The 21,091-nt window shown below is 45.1% G+C and overlaps 1 protein-coding gene across 1 annotated transcript in view; it reads right to left on the reverse strand.

Moving 5' to 3' along the window:
• LOC104393322 (ATP-binding cassette sub-family A member 9-like) overlaps positions 1 to 15,625 on the reverse strand; it is a 25,191-nt gene extending 9,566 nt beyond the window's left edge. The window contains 23 exon segments of the mRNA XM_010002801.1: positions 2 to 48; positions 160 to 287; positions 693 to 859; positions 1,150 to 1,309; positions 1,845 to 1,964; positions 2,453 to 2,592; positions 3,157 to 3,247; positions 3,766 to 3,811; positions 3,814 to 3,915; positions 4,258 to 4,377; positions 4,696 to 4,871; positions 5,363 to 5,473; positions 6,446 to 6,504; positions 7,537 to 7,708; positions 8,369 to 8,501; positions 9,019 to 9,204; positions 9,738 to 9,876; positions 10,225 to 10,451; positions 10,802 to 10,902; positions 11,548 to 11,706; positions 11,920 to 12,130; positions 12,638 to 12,750; positions 15,607 to 15,625. Of these exon segments, the coding sequence (XP_010001103.1) occupies positions 2 to 48; positions 160 to 287; positions 693 to 859; positions 1,150 to 1,309; positions 1,845 to 1,964; positions 2,453 to 2,592; positions 3,157 to 3,247; positions 3,766 to 3,811; positions 3,814 to 3,915; positions 4,258 to 4,377; positions 4,696 to 4,871; positions 5,363 to 5,473; positions 6,446 to 6,504; positions 7,537 to 7,708; positions 8,369 to 8,501; positions 9,019 to 9,204; positions 9,738 to 9,876; positions 10,225 to 10,451; positions 10,802 to 10,902; positions 11,548 to 11,706; positions 11,920 to 12,130; positions 12,638 to 12,750; positions 15,607 to 15,625 (2,927 nt within the window).
• Between the last annotated feature and the right edge of the window lie 5,466 nt (positions 15,626 to 21,091).

Genomic DNA, 21,091 nt, shown 5'->3' on the forward strand with positions numbered 1-21,091 from the left:
GAAGCAGTTGATAGGTTCTGCACTGCACATGACTGTGAATCGGTAGCTCTGGAGATAAAAGAGTGAAAGGTGTTACCTCCAGGAGGGCTGTGAGGAGGAGCAGAGCCCAGCCAGGGCTTCAGAGAAAAGCCAGGACAAAGGACAAAGGGAACCAGGCACCTTGTCTTCCAGGGATATTTTTATAGCTCCATTGTGTAGTGGAATACTTGTGATGTTTTTCTCAAGACTCACTTCTGGCATTATGTTTTGAGTCTTCAAGGCAGTGATAATATCCTCAATTTCTGATCCTGAGATCAAGTCAAGAACAGAATTTAGAATAATTACATTTTGGGTTCGTTTGTTTTTTAATATAAAGTTTCTTACAGTTGCAAAGCAGAGGTATGTTAAAAAAATCAGAATCTATTGTCTATTTTTTTCCCCTATTTTAATTAAACTGGTTACAACCAGTGTATGTTTCCATGTTTGTTTCTTGCTTTTTATTTTTAATTTGTCTGGTTCATTACTCTTCTAAATACCAGCCATTCAATTATCAACACTAAAAGTGGATTTGCTTTTTCTCAAAAGAAAACACTTCCCAAAGCCACAAATACATAAAGGAACATACAAAAAGAGTAAGGCAAGGTGGGTCTATGAACTCTAAGAGGACTCAGAGTGGTGCAGAAAGTGAATCAACATCACATGTTCTTCTTCACCTGTATCATTGAGGATGAGGAGATTTGTCAACTTAATTTGAGTTTTATCTTCAGTGGTAAGAAAATACGAGCTTGCCAAGATTTCCCAGGCACTGGAAGTCTCCCACAGTTGGAATCCCAAGAAAAACGTGAGTATTGGAAGAATAAATATTCCAAAGAATAGCAATCTAGACAGAAAACAGACCATGAGTGGCTCCAGAGAACTCCACCTTTGATTAATTGTGTGTTTTATGTTGCAAAGGGCATGGGGAAATTTCAGACTTAAGCAATTCAGAGCTCTGCCAGTAAATTCTAACTGCTCTCATTACTGCAGCTTCCCAACATTTCCCACCTAATTCTTAGCTTCCAAACCTCTCCCACCACTACTCCCACAGCCACTCCAGGGAACAATCAAGTCCTTTGGGAAGCCCCAAGCCAGCACGAGGGCTGCAGGGTGGACGAGATCTCCTGTACGTACATGGACCTGAGGAACTTTCCTTCTTGCTTCAGCTTGAGGAAGCGAACCCTCCCGATGGCACAGACTTGCTGCCTCCAGAGCTCCATCCCACTCACTGCCAAGCTGCCCTGCTCCGAGAACACCTGCAGCCTCTGGGCCCTCTCCTCCAGGTCTCCATCTTCTGCACGTTCACCGTGAGAAATCCCATTATCCACAAAGAGCGTTCAAAGGACACATTTTAATTGCAAACAATCAACAAGGATCTTCTGAAGAGAGGAAGGCTTTGCTTTTATTTTTAGCCAGAGAAAAGATAAGGGCAGAGAAAAGGGGCCATCATTTACCCAGAACTTAGTTTAGATTGGTGAATTCAGACCATACAACCTGGGCTTGTATGGCAACACATCCAGTGTCTTCACTGGGCCTTGTGAAATATCTTCTGGCTAGTTTATCTCTTCCCATCTCCTGGTCTGGGCAGCACATCCTTCAAAGGTAAATACCCTCCCAACATCATTCTCAATGCATGTGCTTAAAAGCCTGTGGGAAGTCAAGACTGAATCATCTAGACTTCTCCAAGGAGATAACCCTTCACTAAAGGAAGGCTGAATAAACTGCAACTCATGACCTATTAACAGAAGCTCACTAGTTATTCAATTAAAATGTATGTATATATGGAATCTTTATCAAACCACACTTATAAATTGGAATAAATGTTTTACCTTCTTGACCAATGGCTTCCTCACCCTCCAGCTTCAGGAAGACATCTTCCAGGGTTGTCCTGCTAACCTCATAGTTAACAACCCCCTGCAAAAGGCTGCTCTCAAGGTGGTTGAATAGATCTGCATGACAGAAGCAGCCAGACTGAGCCCAAGCAGCAAGGCTAGTGTTGAGCAGAAGCTCAGACTGGCATCATTAATGTTGTGCTTTTTAGCATTAATACAACTGATTTCCATAACTTAGAAGCCACAGCAAAATGATCATGCTCTGTAGAGGAAAGTAGAACTTTCAGATTTCTTGATTACTAGGGGGGAGAAATCTCATCCTGAAACCAGAGGAGACTCTGGATTTTAGTCTGTAGATCAGTCGGTGGATTTTCTTTTGTTCATCTGCAGTATTGATACTGATATCAATACAATTTGATACTGAGCAATATCAGTATTGATATTAGCATGACTATTGGATCTTTCTTTAAGGCTGATGTTTAGCAGCTCTGGGCTTCTGAATCCCATGCACCATGGACAAGGGAAGAGAGCTATTCCCTTCACAGCAACTTGGCTTTTCTGCTGTTTCCCTTTACAACCCTGGCACAACGACAGGCTTTTCTTACCTGGGAAGCTGTCTGTGTTTTCCAGAGGCAGCATGTAGCAGAGCTCCCCTCTCTTCTGCCCCTTGAGCACAGCACCAGGGACATACTGCCTGACCAGGGATGATGCAAGCTCAGGATCACACAGGTCATTTATCTGCATCCTGTTTGTATAAAAAAACATTTGCTTTAATATTAAAACCACACACAGGATCCATTTAGAATACAAAGCCAGTGGTGGTTCTTCAAGCCATAGGGAACCCCCCCAAACTGGGCAGCATTTCAGTGGGAATTTTTACAGACAGCTGCAGTGCCCCTGGTTTTGCCACACATGTGAGAAATAGTTGAGGTTCAGAACCATGATCCTGGCCAGCACTGCTAAACCAAGAAGACAGAAATTAAAATCCAGAGAAAAACAACTTTACATTCAAGCTGTTGTACGTCACTCTGGCACCACAGAGTATGTGGGAACTGCAGTTTGTCTTGTTCTGGTCCCCTTTTGGCTGGGAAGGAGGTTGCAAAGTCATGTTAGCTCCATGCCCAGAGCTTTCAGGACTGGGCTCCAAAGCAAAGCAGCTTGCTGCCCAAGGCAAGATAACTTTGGCAGCCTCAAAAGCTTTCTAAAATGAATCGTCGAAGAAACTCTATATAGAGACACAGGCTCTATGAGAAAATACACCTAAAAGCTTCTCGTAAAGAGAGTGATGACCAAAAAGAGAAGGATTTACCTTAAGTGATAGCCAATCTCCCATTTTCTCTTCAAGTACAGAGATGAGCCAACACACTGTAATCTCCCCTTGGAGAGGAAAGCTTTCCGATCTAAGGAGGCAGGAACACAAAGGATTTAGGGGGATTTATAGCAGTGCTCTGGGCTGACCTCATGCTGCTCTTTCTGAACTCAGACATTTTTATCATCAAATTGAGAGGAGCAAAACCAGGCCAGAGCTGAAGGCTTTTATTTCTTTTTGAACCATTGCCCAAGCATCAAGGTTAATCTTTTAATTTTGTCTTCTTGCAGGCTTGTGGAAAATTCCCTATTGCCTGGGAGCAATAAGGAAATGTGGAAGATATTAATTCAAAGAGTATCACTAATTTGTGTGGGTGCTGCTAGTGGTGCACCCAGACAACTTGCAGCTGCTACACCCTGAGGCAGAACACGAGCAAGGCCTTGGAAGGGCATGACATCCAGTTTGTGCCTTTGCCCAGCCCAGGCTGAGTGGTCACTATCAGACAAAACGTGTCCAGCGAGCGCAGATGACAACGTGGCAGCCCCCCCTCTGCAATGGGAAGCCAATTTTCAAACCAGAGTCAACCCCAGTGTCAGAATCTGGGCTCACCAGCATGAGCATCAGCCTCCTCCATGGGCTGGGAGGTGAAGAGCAGGTGAAGAGCTTCACGCGCCCAGCCTGGCCTTCCTTCAGGAGGCTCCAGACGTGGTGCCTGGAGCAGGGATCCAACCCCAGAGTTGGCTCATCTAAAAGCAACACCTGCAAAGGCCAACGAGATCAGACCACCATGTCTCCAAGCCTGCACTTCTGTGTTTACATCATCTCATCTCATGCTTTTGATGATCTCGCTCTAAGAACAAAACACATCCTCAAATATCAGCCATTTCTATTGCTCTTTCTCCTATGACAATATTACCCTTCTCATTTAGAATACAATTCTCACTGCCCAAGATTCCTCCATCCTTCCAGCAGCCAAGTGAATTAGTAGGTCAGCAGGCTTGGAGTGCCAGGGGAAAGGTATAAATGTCCGTGTGCCAAATCAAAATGCAAAACTGCTACAGCAGTGCACGTTGTGTGTGTGGAAACATGACCAGCTCCTACCTGGGGATTCCCTAGAATTGCAATTCCCAGGGACAATTTTCTCTTTTGTCCCCCACTCAGAGTATCAGCACGGGTGTCCTGGAGGTCAGTGAGGTCCAACATCACCAGAACTTTCAGCACCTTGGCAATACACAAAGATGAGAGTTAGATTTCCACAACGCTGCACTTTAACTCATGTGTGGCCACACACAGTGCAGGGGAGCAAAACTCAAAATGATGTACTTTGAATGGCTTTGTTGAGAGATAAGTACTGCAAAATCTGACTTAAAATTCTTACAACAGAAAGAGAATAAAAAATGGAAGAAAACACTTCTCCCCTAAGTGAGGGTTGTTCTCATTTCTACAGAAGGAGATGCTCATTGGCAGCTTTTTTACAGAAAAGTTCAAAGTGCCCAACATGCTGTAAAACAGGACAGTGCCTGAGAAGCACATACCAACCTCTTGCTCTACTTCCTTCCAATGAATCCCTTTGATGTGAGCAAAAGTTCTCAAGTTTTCCTTCACTGTTAGGGCTTCAAAATGCAAATTCAGCTGGGGGCAAATCCCAACCATCGCCTGAATTCCTTCCATATCCTGCACTTCAGACACTTTGTAGTTGTAGATCATTGCAGAACCTGCACAGAGGAATGAATGAAACAAATTTCATCCTGTAGACTGCTGTGTGCTTAATTGACCTTTGACCTTAATTCCAGCACTCTGGGTGTTTCTCAAGTGGCTTTTATCTATTTTTAAAAAATAATTTTAAAAAATTATTAATAATAATAAAAGAATTAAAAAATAGCAAAATTACTTTTTGTTTTCCAGAGCTTTAATACCATTCAAAAATATTGCAGAGCACCAAATCTCCTAAGAGCTAAAACATGTTTCCTATGGATATGCAGCTCATGGGAAGCACAAGGCCATCCAGATGGAGAAGAAACCACCCATGCACAGGGGAATGTATCCACAAGGGACACCTTAGCCCTGAAGCTCAAGCTGAAGGAATAAAAACTGCACTGTCAATGAGCCAGACTGAATAACTGAGGGGAAACCTGATTTTCCTTATCTTTAACCCTTTACACTTGAAAAACCAAACATCTTCCAGCATTCAAGTCCATCACCTTACCTGCTGAAGGCTTGGAAAATCCACCAAGCATGTGTAAGAGGGCAGTTTTTCCAGATCCACTGTGGCCAAGTAATGCAGTGATCTGCCCTTCGTAGATATTTAAGGACAAACCTAGAATAGAAATAGGATAAGATGGGGATGGAAGTTTGAGAGAAATAGCCTTGGACTCATAGCTTGCTGCCAGGTGTGGCCAAGGGGTGACATTTCTTTTGAAGATGAGAGGGAAAAACACAGATCCAAAGCCATGTGTTGCATCTTCAAAAGTCAGGACTAAACCGAGGAACTTGCTTTCATGACCTGATTGAACTGAGGGATGAGGGTATTGACTTCAATAACTAAAGAAGTTTGACTTCTGTTTTCTATGAGGTTCATAACCTCTTATTTCAGCATGGCCCAAGAGAGTCCCCAGAGAGAGAAGACCCCATGGCCTTACCAACTGCTGAAATTTCAAGAGTTATTTCCAAGTAGCCAGACTTTGACTTCCTCATTTCTTTTAAAAACAACCAACCAACACAATTTTTTTGTGGGTTGTTTTTGTGGGTTGTTTCATTTGTATGTTTTTTTTAACTCACCATAAACCTTTGAGACCCTGATGATATTTTCACTGTCACTTGCAGTTCTGCTTAAACAAAAGCATTTCATAAACATCCCACAACCATGCCAACTACTTGCCCACCTGCAGCTGGCAGAGGAACAAGTGCCTGCAGGGCACTGCTTAGCCAGCAACAGTGGCCTTGGCTCCCAGCCAGTGACCAGAGAAATAGTTTTGTTTGCCCAGAAGAGTTTACTTTTTGAGATGGAGGTCTAAAAGGTGATTTTTAGAGTGGTTCATGGCTGCAAAACCACAGCTTTTAAGGACACTTCTGCTGGTGCAAAAAAATAATAAATAGTAACTTTCCTGGAGTGAACAGGAAGGTAACAACCTGGCAGAAATTTGCCAGTAATTCACCCCAGCAGAAATAACCATTGCAGAATGCATTTTAACAGTGCTGGAGAGAGCATGAAGTACAGCCATTATGTTTCAAAACAGTTTGACTTCATACCTAGTGAGAAATGAAAAAAGAATACCCAAACCTCTCTTACCCTTTAAAGCTTCTGTTCTCTTGCCCTTCTTCTTGTAGATTTTTTGAATATTGTTTAGTCTAAAGGAAAGGTAAACAAACCATTAGTATCGAGTTTGACAATTCTGGTGTGTTTTATCCTCTTCAAAGTAACCTGTGAAAAGCACTGGAAGAATATTTCTCAGCCTCCTCCTCAACCTGGTCCTGCTCACCATCATCAGGTGTCAGTGCAATTCCATCTGGAGGAATTGCTTTATATCATTCATTTTTTTGTACACTTTAAACCAGAATTAACTCATGTACTTCTCTGAAGGGTGTTTAAAAGGTTCCAAGGTCAAACTCAGCAAACACTTAGTGAATGAAGTGGGAGGCCCTGCTGCCTGGTGGCACTGATCAGGTCCCCTCAGTCATCTTTGCTTCTGCACCAGTGAAACAGGTGTCACTGAGTCTGTTTCCCCTCCTTGCCCATAGACATTGGGAAGAAATTCTTCATTATGAGGGTGATGAGACACTGGAACAGGTCACCTAGGGGTGTGGCTGGCCCATCCCTGGCAGTGTTGAAGGGCAGGTTGGATGGGGCTTGGAGCAGCCTGGGCTGCTGGGAGGTGTCCCTGCCCATGCAGGGGGTTGGATCTAGATCATCTTTAAGGTCCCTTCCAACCCAAACTGTTCTATGAATCTATGAAAATATGTGCCTGTGTCATTAAAAACATTGACCTCTTATTAGATTTATAGTTACTTTCTAGTAATAAGCAGTGGGCAGCAACAGCAATGGGCCAGACTGGCCCCATGAGGATGCAAATAGCAGCATCTTCTGCAACACACCCCAGCAACCTTGTCCCTAGAGCCAGTGGTGAAAGGGAACAGTCACTGCTCCTGCTCTCCAAGGAGGGAGTTGCTGGGCAGCAAGTCAGTCCCTGGCACATAAGATGCACCATGTCCTCTAAATGTTCCAGTCCAGCTCTGGAGCAGAGCAGAACACTGGACAAACCCCTCTTCTTGTGTATTAACCTGTATACATTGACAGCTCAGTCTAACTTGCAGCAGTGCAATGCAGCTGTGCTCTCTAGAGTCAGTACAACGTGCAGCATTCTGCTTCTCATGCCTGATTACCTGATTGCTTCCTTCCCATGGAAGCCTGGAGGCATTGGCTCCGTGTTGCTGCTGAGGGTGGGATCCTGGCTGCTCTCACCACCAGCTCCCACCCCCAGGAACCTGCTTCTGGGCCTGAACCAGTATGATGGTCTCAGGAAGAACGTAGGTGGGTAAGGTACTCCATATTTGCCTGATTCAGAAACAAAGAAGGTGAAATATCAACCAAAAGCTGCTACATGTCAGCTTTGATAGGTGCCACATCCAACCATCTCTCCCTCCACAGCTGCAGGACACAGCAGCATGAGAGGGTTGGTGAATTCTGCAGTTGTCCACTCATCCAGGGCTGTCAGTGCAGGTGGGGAGCAACCACAGCAAACACCTCACTGACCACCTCTTTGGCCCAGAAGTTACAGGGCAATGAGGTGAAATCCAACAACATCTTGTCAAACCTGGTGGTTAGGGCTGCTGCAGTAGATGTAAAGGATCTCAGTACCTCACTGCAAGATTTGATGTCCCTTTCAGAGCCTATTTTTGAGGCAGGACCCAATGAGGTAGCTACATGTACCCTGATTCAGGGAAAACAGGATTCTTCCCAACCAGTTTTTCCCAAGAAGTACAGCAAATGGAGTTTTCAGCCCCTCAGGTAACGTGGCACAGCTCATTCTTGTTAAGGTGCCACACAAAACCTGACCAGCTCCCTACCAGGACACCTTTGTTTTTTTGCTCCACACAGATGACAGCATTCTCAGCTCTACCTCACCACTTCTTTGACCCCTTTTCTGCCATGAGGGGAGAGGATCATAGAAGAAAAATACAAATTTCCTTGCATTTCCCCCCACATTCTACTTACCAGGCAAAACCTTATCGAAGTAGATGGCCAAGAGGAAATACAAGACACTGTCAAGGCTCAGGATGATGTACAGGTGAAAGGAAGGGTGCAATTCTGGTGCAAAGGCTGATCTGTGTCTTTGTAATTTTACCATCTAGGGGAAAAAAAGCACAAGTGAGATGCAACTTTTCCTTCAGCCAGAAATATTATGTGAAAACCAGAGCTGGGTCATCACAACCATCTTCACCAGGCACACCTGCCCACCTGTGATGGTGACACTGTTTCCAAGCAAGGCAATATTTTATTGTGACCACAACTATCAGAAGTGCTTCAGCCAGCTGACTTAATCATTCTGCAGAAGAAGTTACTACAGCAGAAGGGAGATGCACACAATATTTGATGGGGCAGCACTGCAAGACCTCACAGTTCTTGCAGATCTTGGCACCCACCAGACACATCCCACTGCTGCAACCAGGCTCCAGAGATCAAAGTGCATTGTAATATGGAGCTGGTAAAGTTTGTGATGCAGTTGAGAGTCTAAATATATTTATTATGACTTAGCACTTACTTTTTGGAGGCAAGTTTTCTTTTTACAAAGCACCTTGGGCAGAGGGGCAGATATTTGCTGTGGGCTGAACTTTTATGGTGTGCAGGCTTTATTTTGAACATACCTTTGAGATGCCAACTGTAAAGGTGAAAGGGCTGAAAAGATTAAAAATCCATTCCACAGAAGGTGGCAGTTTTTCAAACAGTGTCAAAAAGCCCAGCAGTCCAAAGATGATGTGATGGGCAAAGCCCACGAAAATGACAATATTTGGCTGCTTTAACAATGAGCTGAGCATGAAACAGAAGTGAACCTGCAGCAGAGAAGAGCAGTGGTTAGCAGGATGCATTTCTGCTGGTGATTACAAAAAAAAATAAACCCCCTTGAAAATTCACATGAAAAACAAAATTAGAGACTCAGCTGAGTTTCAGTTGTCCCCTACAGATGCACGTGGCAGAGCTGAAGGCTTGTGTAGCTCAGCAGGCAGCTCTGATGTTTGGGGCAGGTCTCGAGGAGCAGACAATCAGACCCCTCTTGGCCTCCCAAGAGTCACAGAGGAAGCCCTGACCCCAGGGACACACAGCATCAGCCTTCCCATCCATTCTGCTGTCAGCACCTCTCTTCACTCTGATTTCCAGTCAGAATCTCCCAACAATATAACAGGAGGGACTTACCAGCCTACAAATTACACCAAGAAATCCTAGAAGTGAAGTTTTTGTTACCTTCTCATACAATGCCCTGCCCTACAGCACTCTGGGGTCTTAGAGTTTTGGATGATTTGATCAGCAAATGGAAAAAAAAGAAAAAAGGAGAATGCACCATTTAAGAATGCAGAAGCCAACTTACAGATGCTATGCCATAAAAGAAGTAAAAAAAGTATATTTCAGAAAAGCTGTGATCGTAGATGATCCCTCGGATGGTGATCAGGGTCAGCAGAATGGACGTTACTGAGACGTAAAAGATGTACAGCAAGCTCCAGGACAGCCTAGAAATGAGGGCACAGTTATTTTTGACTCTGGACATGACAGCACTTGCCATTACATGGCCAGAACATGACACATTCTTTTTGATTCAAATACTTCAGAATCCCCAAATACGCTTCCATTTCCAGTTTCCAGATGGGAAAGGTACAAATGTCCTTGTCTTCAGCAACATGTAAAATTGGCATCAGAGAGCCCAGCCCTTGGGTTAGGCATGGGGCAGGGGGAATTATTGCTTCCCAGCTGAGCACAGGTACCAGAGCACACCCATCCTGTGAGCTACATCTTGTGAATCCCAAATACACGAGATAGTGTCATTCCTGCAATGACACTTTTATTTCTACAAGACTTACCAGAACGCGGTGTCTTGCAAACCCATTGCTCTCATTAACACCTTGAGCTTCTTTTTCTCTCTTAGAACTTTCACTGATAAAAAGTACATATAGGGGGAGAAACACAAGATCATGTAAATGATGATCCAGACATAATTCAGTTTATACACAGGTTTCAACAGGGGTGATTCCAGCCGAACGCCGCTAATTGACTTCATCTCTTCCCAGACAGAATGGTTTGTTTTCACCTGAAGAGAAGAAGTTACCCATCAATTTGACTTTCTGTGATGATACAGCCAACATCAGAACAGGTTTTCCTAAGCATTGCAGCCATTAGTTTGCCAATAACGACGTGACATTTGTAAGTGGCAAATAACCTCAATATTTTTGTATTGCCTTGCCATAAACGCTGCCCTCGAGCCATGAGAATGATCTATCATTCTTCTAGCTGCTGAATCACACTATGCATGTAAAAATGGAGAAAATTAACTAGTTTGGGGTTTTGTTTGGTTTTTTTTTTCATTGTTGTTGTTTTCTTTAAGTTTAGAGAGAACTCTGGAATGAACAGGAAAACATTTTCCATCACGATCACACTTACTTCTATGACTGCTGCATCAATGCTGGACTGCACGGAGAGGAAACCTCCGTACCAGTACAAAGGCACTTTGCAGTAACTGGATGAGTAATTGTAGCAGGTATCTGTGGGAAAGGAAAACATAACGAAGAATTTGATCTAGATAATCCCAGATATATCTATATATATGCTTATCTATATATGAGGGGTTGAAAACGTAGTTGACCTAAAGAATCTGGAAATCAGGATCTGATTTTACTCAGCCTTTCCTTGTCATTTCCATTTTCCAAGATCAGCTCTCAGCAAAATACTTCATTTTTGGACATCAACTGAAGAACTCTCTTGACTTTTATCTGATAAAAAGCTTTCTTTTTGTTTTGGAGAGCTTACCATTTGTAGGCAGGAAACAGAGGTGCATTTGGTCAAAGAAGTAGCAGTGAGGACAAATGTGTGAGTAGGTTTATGTTTTAATATATTAACTATATGTCCATGCACTATAGGTTAGAAGAAGATTAGTGCACACACAATGCTGGTTTCCAGGACATGGCAAGTCACAGAAGGAAGAGGGACAACAAGGTCTATGGTCTTAAAATTATTTTCCCTTGATATTTCTTTCCTTCTAGGCGAACAAAACCTCAAATTCTAATGAGTGTCTTTCTTGAAGCATTTAGCACGTCCAGGCTTGATCCCTTCCCAGTGCCACGGAAGCACAGAGACCCTTCAAAGCACTTTTAAGTGTAAAAATCAAGTTCTCTGGTTTGATTTGTTACCAATGTGTTCGAAGACATCGTTTGGATATACCACACTGTAGCTTTGAAACCTGAGGTGGTAGGAGAAGTCATCATTAAAAACAACACCAATAACGTCTCCTTCCAAAATCCCTCTTCTTTCCAGTTTCTTCTCACTTTCCTCCTCTTCTATTATTATACCTGTCATTAAAAGAAGAAGAAGGAAAAGCATAAAACCATGGCAGCTGAAACTTGGATCAGTCGTGCAAAAACACAGACGTGAACCATGTACCCTTAAAAACTGTATTTTCCTCCTCCTTTTCTCCCCCCACCCACCCCAAGGAAGGCTGAGGTGCCCGTGGTGTCAGGGTGGGTTCGGTCACTGCAGCTGCAAGGACTGCAGAGCAGTGTTACCTCTCAACACAGAAGCTGAAGCCACTTTGGTCATGATTCTCCTGGTGGTGTTTGTTACAGGGGTGTAGGCGAGAGTGATTCCTGTGGCATTGAAGGCTGGGTCATCCAGCCACCCCAGGAAGCTGTAAGGGATTTCTTGATGAAAGTTGTCAAACAGTCCGACTGATGATATTTGTATTATTAAGAGAAAAAGCCCTGATGTGACCCATTCCTAGATGGAAAAAAAGAAATGCAAATGTGAGAGGCTGCTGGGTGGCTCAGGGCTTGGGGGGGATGGGAAAGGTCCCTGATCTGGCTGCAGGATCCAGCTCCTCCAGCCCTCAATACCTTCTGTCTGTAAAGGAGGAAGAGCTAGTTCACAGGTGTAATAATTTTTAAAATATGAGGAATGTTCCAAGGGAAAAACATGTTTTCTTAGTACCAGAGCCAACGAGGTCTGCTGATAATTTTACACCAGCAATCATGAATTGGACATTGTGTTCTTCTGGAGAGAGCAGAAATGGGATCAACAAGCAAAAGGAACGAGCCAGCCCAGTAACAAGCCCTTATTATGCTGTGATGTTGCAGTGGCTCAGGAAGAAGTGTAACTGCTGACATTTACCAGAGAACCACATTAGCAGCTGGGGCTTCTCAGGTATCACCTAGCACCAAAACAACACAACGTAGGAGTCCTTCATAGTGGAAATCCTAACTTCCCTTTGGAAGAAGGGACACTTGCCTGAAAACTTTCTGTCTTCATCCTCCACACCAGAAGAATATTTTTCCACAGGAGAGCACGGGTTTGCTGGAATATTTTTGAGGCTCTCTTGATTATCCCCTGCATTTTCCCAGCTAGGTTGAGAAAGAAAAGAATCTCATTTAGAATAGAACAGATCACTGGAAATTAATATATTTCCTTGGGTAGATGCCACTTCAGAGGGAGTGACATGCCAGAGGTTAAGAGCTTTTCTCCATTTTACAGTTTGGACAAGGAAGAAGTGTGAAAGAACTAGTCCAGGATGACTGTGTGGAACAGAGAGCTGGGGTGAGCTCAGCTGCCTCCTCCACAAGCACAGGTTCATCCTTCTTCCCAAAAGAGGCTTGTTAGAAAAAGGCATTTAACTGCCTATAGCTCGATTCTTCACCTACATAAAAGTAACAGGAAAGCCAGTCCTGACCTGTGTGAGAACTGAATGGCATATAGAAGAAAACTGTAACAATTTTAACTTTTTAATTTTATTTTTTTTTAATGCAGTTATTCCAAATACTTAAAATAGACATGACCTGCAGCAGCAACCCCAGCTCCTGAATTTCTGTCTCACCTTAGACATGTGTTGTGTTGGCAAACCACTGCTCATCTGCTCTAGGTGTTGTACCCAGCCCCTCAGACACCACCACTCCAGAGCTGCCCCTCCCCACAGGGTCTGCAGGGGCAGGCAGCTGCCACCAGGAGGGGGGTAAATGCTCAGAGTACCTAAGATAGAGGCTGCCACTGGCTCCCTTATGCAAGTTGGTGAGAGATCGATTTGTCATGTTTCCACCCAAATGCTGATACCATTAATGACAACTCTAGTACAGCCAGAGCAGAGCAGCATCAAAGCACCAGTGTGTTTCTTTCTATCCTCCCACGGGCTGTGCAGGGAGTGCTTACTGGGGGATATTTTTATGGGGAATATTTATTTCCGCTCCAACTCGGATCATGTGGCCAAGCAGCAAATATCCTGGGCAGGAGCAACAGCAGTTTCAGGGTGACTGATTTCACAACTCTCCCAGGAGAGCAGGGGAGGGAATTTCAGAACATGTTTTTCTATTTTACTCCATTAAAATGGCTGAAACCAAAAAAATCAAAGCAAACGCATTGTGCTCTTTTCCCCGTGGACATCATTTCCTGATTTCAGGGATTGGGCAGCTGGAGTTAATAAACAGTTCCACTACTCTGTTCCCTTCATTGTTTGTTTTTGGAAGAATTAAATATTTACGTACTCCAGGGGCAATGGATCCAGAATCCCTGTTTCCCCTCAGCCTGTGAGCAACAAGGTTGTCTCCTTGGTGCTCTGCTTTCCCTGCCTGGAGCCTTCTCCTGTGCTTCCCCAGCTCAGCCTGCAACAGAGGTGAAGGGCAAACAGGAAGGGATTTCTAGCAAGTGTTGCTTTTTTTTTTTTGCCCAGGTAATTCAGCTGTTGTGAGCTGAGAGCAGCTGCCCAGCCCAGGGTGTTGGGGCAGCAAAGAAAGCTTCACTCTGGAGTTTTTGGATACCATGGAATACACAATTATCTTGTAAAAATGACACCAAATCTCTACAGACGTAAGAAACACTTCATTAAAAAAAAATATGGAGCAAATCTATATTTTTTTTTTTAATTACAACTCATTTTCTTTCAATTTTAATCTTATTTTTTCCTTTGAAGCAAGAAGCAAATACCCAAATACCCCTGAGACATGAACCCAGCAAGTGAGACTGCCTACAAATGCTGCACAAGCTTCATCAGGGAGAATAAAACTTAAATTAGATACCAGAACACACCAAATGTAAGCAGCAGAGATACCTCCACAAAACCCAAGGTTCAAACCTGCAGATTCAGGAGACAAATGCAAACATCAGAAATGTATTTAGAGGCAAAGGTGTTTGAGAAATCTCAAACCAGTAAGAGCATCACTGGTAAAACCAGGTGTCTCTGGAAGCATTTCCCTTCCCAGGGCTCAGTAAATGCACCCCAGATTCTTGCTCTCAGGATCACACTCCTCAGGCACTGCAATCACCTCCATGGGATCCTGTGTCCAGCTCTGCTGTACCTAAGGCTGTCCCAGGAAGCATGTCCCATGTCACCACGTCATATATTTACCATCTCAGGGGTTTACTATTTGGCACCTCCTCAGAATTCCCCCTCAAGTAATAAAAACTTTACAGAGCATATTGTGACTAACACCTAAAAGCAAGTTAAGTTGCTCTCCAGGAGCACTGGCAGGAGGAACCTCTGGATGCTACAAGGAAAGCAACGTGTGATGCATCCTGTGCTTCCTGGAGGAGACACCTGCTTTCCAAGAGCCAGCAATGAATCCCTGCACATGGGGAATGCAGAGGAGAACGTGCTCTCCCCAGCCCCTCCTGTTTGCCAGGTTTTGCAAACACAAAACCCTGCATCTGGACCCTCTGCAGCCCTGATAAATATGCGACAGATTCATACCAAGGCCACTTTCACACCTGGTTTTTGAAACCAATTTTTTTTTCCCCTACATTCAGCTCAAGAAAAATAGCTGGAAGGCTGCCCTGTGTCCAGGTTCAGCACTTCAGGTCATACAGAGAGGGTGAACTTTGGGGGGGTCCACATTTTTAGAAGCCTTCCTTGGTGCTGGCACAGCTGGAGGGGGAGCCAAGGGAAGGATCACAGCGGGGAGGACCCAACTCTCAACCTGTGGCTCTTCACCTACAGCCCAAGTACATCAGCAGCAAAGATCAAAAGCCAAGCACATCCAGCAAAACAGAAGAGTTTTGGGTCCTTTGCCTCGTAAACGTTTTGATGCAAAGCTCAGTGTTTGTCAGAACAGAGCTGGGAAGCACAGCTGGATGCTCTTCTGCATCCAGCACAACGCTGTGGTAACAAGGAAAAAATTCATCACCAAACAACCCCGGCGTGAAAATACCCCAGGTATCAGCTTTCCTTTTTTTAAAGGGAAAAAAAAAAAAAAGGGAAAGATGGAATTCCTTACCTGGCAATGTGTTTTCCATTAGGAACAGGTCTCCTTCAGCCCTGAGGTGTCTGGGCTCCTCGTCTCTTTGCAGCCCTGGGGAGGGTTCCCTGCCATAGCAGCTCCCGTGGCCATGCCCCCTCCAGCCTGACGTCAGAGCCCCCCCCGGCATTCCCAACGTTTGGAGCAACCACCCAAGAGGGGAGCAATGGCTACAGCCAGCTGGCCTGGACCTTGCAGATAGTAACACTACATCATGCAGTACTGAATACAACACGAGCATCATCTGGGATATAACAGCTTGTTCCTACCAGGCTGACTCAGTCCTGGGAAGAGCAGCAGTGGGAAAGCTGTGTGTCCCGAGATGGGGGGACCCTGAGCTCCCCATGCCTGGCAGAGCAACCTCATCCCTGCCCAAGCTTCTCAGGAGGGAAACTTTCACCACCTCCTCCTTGTCCTGCCCGAGTCAGCAAGCACTCCTTCCTCTGCAGAGGAGAATCCTGCAACCCAGGACCAACAGGACTTTTACTTCTCGTTTCTCTTTTCCTGTTTGTTTAATAGTATATATATTATTTATTTTTTTAAGCTTCCACTTCTTTGAATGGCTTTTCAAGCAGCTGCCACGCAGCTGGAATCAGAATGAAACTTGTTGTGGGTTTTTGTTTTTCAAAAACTAAGTTTCCAATGGATCTGCATTCAAAACAGGGAGGTGACGAAACAGATGAATCAGGAAAGCCAAACGAGCTGGAAGGGTGCACAGCCATGTGATAATTGAAGCAGTTACAGGAATTTCACTGTCCCAGAACTTCAACAGCTTGAGGACTCTGCATCTGATTATCAGAGATGACTAAAACCCCAAATGCTGTCTGGTTGTTGCTTAACAAAAGGCTGTAGTTCCTCTGCAGCTGCTGATATACTCATTTTCGAGGAATGAGCTTAGGAGAGGAGTGAAGCCTTTTTCTCCATCACCTCCCACCAGGCAACAAGCAAGAAATGGAGAAAGCAACTCCTGACTGCAGGAACACGTTGCTGGGCTGCTCCTCACTAAAACCATGTTTCTGACACATACCCTGTGCCAAAATGTGCTGGCAGCTCCTGGCACAACCTTGAGCCCTACCAAGCCTGCACGTTATGGACAGAAAAAGAATTTTGACATAAAAATGACACCTGCTCTGAGCACCCCTTGGGGTTTCCCATCCTGTGTACTCCGGGTGCTGCTCTCAGCTCTGCTGCTCAAGTGGGATCCCAGACCAAGGGGACCTGTTGGGGCTTCACTGAAAAGCAGCTAAAGACCACAAGCATCTCAAAATGTCATTGTAATTAGAACCCTGAGTAGCTGCTCCACAGAATTTCTGAGAAGGGGACTCAGGACCAACACTCACCTCTACCAGGAGGAGGAGAGGAGCTGAGGACAGAGCCAGGATCCTCCAAGGGGGACACTCCAAGCAACGTGTTGCAGGATAAAGGAGAACTGAAAGTTCCACAACGGTCTCAGCGAGCAGAAATTCAGCACACTAACTTAGGGACTTACTGAAGATCTCTTAAGGGAAGCATTACAAGGGAACGGGATTCTTGAAAATATATGTCATGTTCCCTCAACACACCATTTAAAGAAAAACTGGTCTGAAAACCTGGGAACTTTCAAGTTCAGGTTATGTTTCTTTGGGGTTATTTTCCTTCCCATTGAGGGCTCCAGGGAAACTGAGGCACAACCCCCTTTCATCTTCTTAGGTCCTGGAGGCGAAACCCCTCCTCCTCCTCCTCTTCACCAGCAGCAACACCACTGTCCCTCGTGCTGGAGCAAGCACCTGAGCAGCCCCCTGGGGCACGGATCCCAACAGAAAAACGAGCTCTTTCTTTTTTCCATGGGGTTAATTTCCCGGTGGCTGAAGGTCCCGCGGGCGCCGCGCCAGGAGGTGCAGCTGCCGGCCCCTCTGCGCGCCCAAGGTGGGTGGCCAAACCCCAACTGTTGCAATATGGCAATTCCCTGAATGCAATTCAAAAGATGCAATTCCCTGAAGGCTGGAAACCCCCAGCCATGCCAAGAGCCAGGGCCAACCCGTGCTCTGCCCAAGCCCCTCGAGCCCACTCACCTTCACACCTCGGGGTGCTCCAGGGGATGGCCGGGGCTGTCGGGAACAGCCCCCCCTGTTTCTAGCACAGCAAAACACAGGCAGGACAAACACAAGCTTTTAACAATCCAATCCATCTTTATTTTGGTAGTACTTTCTGCTGGAAAAGGGAAAAAAAAAAAACAACCAAACACAAATCCCCTCAGCTTTTCCAATACAGCAAAATGGTACAAGAAAGGCAGGTGTGTAAAACAAACCACCAAGGAGGCAAAGTGCCTGATGGCAACAGGGCTACAAGTGGGTCACCATCAGCCCCACCACCTTCTGTTCCTGCTACCAGAGTACTGGATGTTGGCTATGGAATAGACTTTACTTGCTATACAGAGACATTTTTCAAGAAGAGCTTTTCTTGGTAACGTAAACCAAAATCAGACACGTTAAATTCCTCCACAGATGATACAACCTTAGAACAACTCCACAAAGTAAACGCATCTTCCAAGTTATGGATATACTAGCTAACTAGTTCTCACAACAACCCTGCAAGGAAATTAAAACGATCGTATTTGGGACATGGCACAAACAGAACTGATTTGCCCCGAGTCCCCCAGTCAGCCCAAATCCAGCTGCCTCATCCCCCTCTTATCTCAAGCACAAACTGGGTGTATTGTAGGGCTGTGCTTCAGCATGTCACTGGTTACAGCCAAAGTGACTTAAAAACACAGGAGCAAAGTTCTCAAGTTTCCAAGGGATTCTGTGGTTCCACTTAGCATGTTTTTCCCCTTATTCTGGTAATTACAGCCATCATATGACACTGGGAAAGACTTCTGATACAATACACGGTGAGCACAGTGATGTGTTGGGGTGGCATTTTATACTGCATTGACACATGATGCCACCATGCCAGAAAGATCCCACTCAAACACACAATTAACATAACAAGCCAAATTCTTTGTACACGTAGCTGCATAAATACTGAGGCACCATCAACTGGGTCACTCCAGGGTAAACAAGAACAGTGCCAAAGTGAGCAAATCAGGCTGCCTAATGAAAGTTTTCATATGATCCATTTGAAACATTAGAAAACGAGAAACACTTTGAAATAGGAAGATGTCATTCAGGCAACACAGAACTGTTTTACTATTAACTCTAAGTTAAAAAATAAAATGAAAGGGAGACATCAAGGCTAACAGGTCACAACTGCACTCTGGGTCCATGTGGAAAGGGTGTGCTGGGAATTGCTGGGGAGCTGCAGATGCCACTCAGCTGCAACACCATTCACAAAGAGGGATGGAAGAAAGAAGTGTGGGGTTTGGTGAAGATGCACTTAACATGTATGTACAGACATGGGAAAGCATCACAGGACAAAATTCTGGGTCTCATCTTTGCAGCAAATGAAGGAAAACACTCAGAGAGGGGCCAGCAGCAGGGATGGAGCTGGGAGCAACAGGCCAGGGGTCCCCGGGGGCCAAAGAAAAGGCTGCATAGATGAAAGGGCTGAATTGGGCAAAGTTTTGTTTCTGACAGGCAAACTTCAGCCCTGGAAAGATTGCTACTTTTAGAGGCTGGTGCTGTAATCCTGTGGCTCATTTCCAGCCCAGGAGATCAAGGCATGTGAAGGTACCACAGCCCAGGGCTCACCAAAACTGGCAGAGTGATCGTCCGTGCTCCCCTGGGGAGGCAAAGGGGACACCCAGGTGCTTCTGCAGTTCTTGGGCTCAAATTGAAACTACAAAACCAAATCTCCAAGTTTAAATGCAACCTACGGGTACAAAAGGGGATGCAGAAGTTGTATGTAAGGAGTTCACACCTCCCCATTGTAGAGTTAGAAACTAACGAAAACAGATTTTGACCCAAAATGATGCTAAACCATTATCAGATGTACATCACACACTATTGCCTGATAATGACAGTCAGGACACAGAACTCCACCTAAACCCAATTTTTTTTTGAGTTTTCACAAGAAAAAACAAAGGTCTTTTCTGACTTTAATGTGAAGACACATAATTGATATGACTTATGAAGCCAATGTTTCAATATAAATGCATCTCTCTATTTGCTCATCGCAGAATACAATGAGCTGTTAGCAATCTTTAATTTCACCTTAAAAAACTAAAAGAGTGATGATAGCTTTGTGTAGAAAAAAAATAATACATTTTCAATATGCATCTGTCATATATTAGGATAAAGAATCACATAATCTGCTCTTAGTGCTTCTATGCAAACCAAAGGCACCGTTCCTACTGATGAGGTTGGGAAATTGGATCTTTTTTTTTAGGGGGGTCACAAAGGTGAATGAAAAATTGCCAGGTCAGGACAAAGCAAACATTCCTGTGCAGAGCACACCACTGCAGCACTGGCTGCCATCACCACAAAGATGGATTAGGAAATGCTGTTGCAATGTAAATTCACTGTCAAGAAAAATGAGAACATCTAACCAGGCCTGTCCTCAAAACCAGCTGCAGATGCACATCCTTACAGCCAACAAAACAATTAGACTATTTTTAATGAAAATAAGAAATGCTCATACCTCTGCAAATCCTGTAAATACACAGTTATGTCTTTGTACTTTTACCAAGTGTGGGGGAAAAAACCAACCAACCAAGCATCTACTCCTGTACCCCCCTTCAGCCCCACGGTGCCCACACCAAGCCAGTGCCACCCAGGACAACAGGAGGTCTCAGCCAAATCCACCAACTCACAGCAGCAAGGACACAAACACAAGTGCTGCCAAATGCTGTGCTCTACCTGTAAATGAGCATTTCCACAGTGACTGGGTGCCAAGCTCAGCTGGCAGTGTAACCCAGGACCCCTCTGCAGGGAATCAAAGGACTTTGGAGTGGTTTTTCCCCCTTCTCTTCTAAGCGGGTGCAGCTTCTAAGCATAAGCAGGGATGGATGAGCTGGTGGGGAGAAGGACCTTGCAGGGATATGTGTCTGCTCAGCACCTTGGTGGGCAGTGATGGCCAACTGAGGGCACAGGGCACAGCAAGACCCTGTGAACCCACAGGGTGGGACACTCCAGTGGCAACTGGTTTTGCTCAACAGCAGGATTCCTAGCAAGGACAGCCCAACCTCTGGCTGCCAGCCCCAGTGCCCATGAAGGAGGAGGGCAGGCAGGGGCTCCTGTCCAAGTGACCAACACCAGGAGATGACCAACTGCTGCAGCAGCATCTTCTCACTCAACACAAACCCAGAAACAGGGAGGAGAGAAGGAATTTCAGATCAGCCAGAATCACAGTGGGGATGCTCTCCGGTCCCACCACCATTGCGGCGCTGTTCCTAAGGCCGGGATGGTGGGGCAGGCTCAGGGCTTCCCAACACCACCTCCTTTGTCCGTCCCAGTTCCAGTGTTTCCCACGCAGCTGCCCCGACGTGTGCAGCGCATCAGGGCTGGCATGAAGCAGGAGCTGCTGAGCAGATGGGGACTGCTGGAGC

The sequence above is a fragment of the Chaetura pelagica genome, unplaced genomic scaffold (genome assembly GCF_000747805.2).
Source record: "Chaetura pelagica isolate M959 unplaced genomic scaffold, ChaPel_1.0 scaffold47, whole genome shotgun sequence".
Taxonomy (NCBI): Eukaryota; Metazoa; Chordata; class Aves; order Apodiformes; family Apodidae; genus Chaetura; species Chaetura pelagica.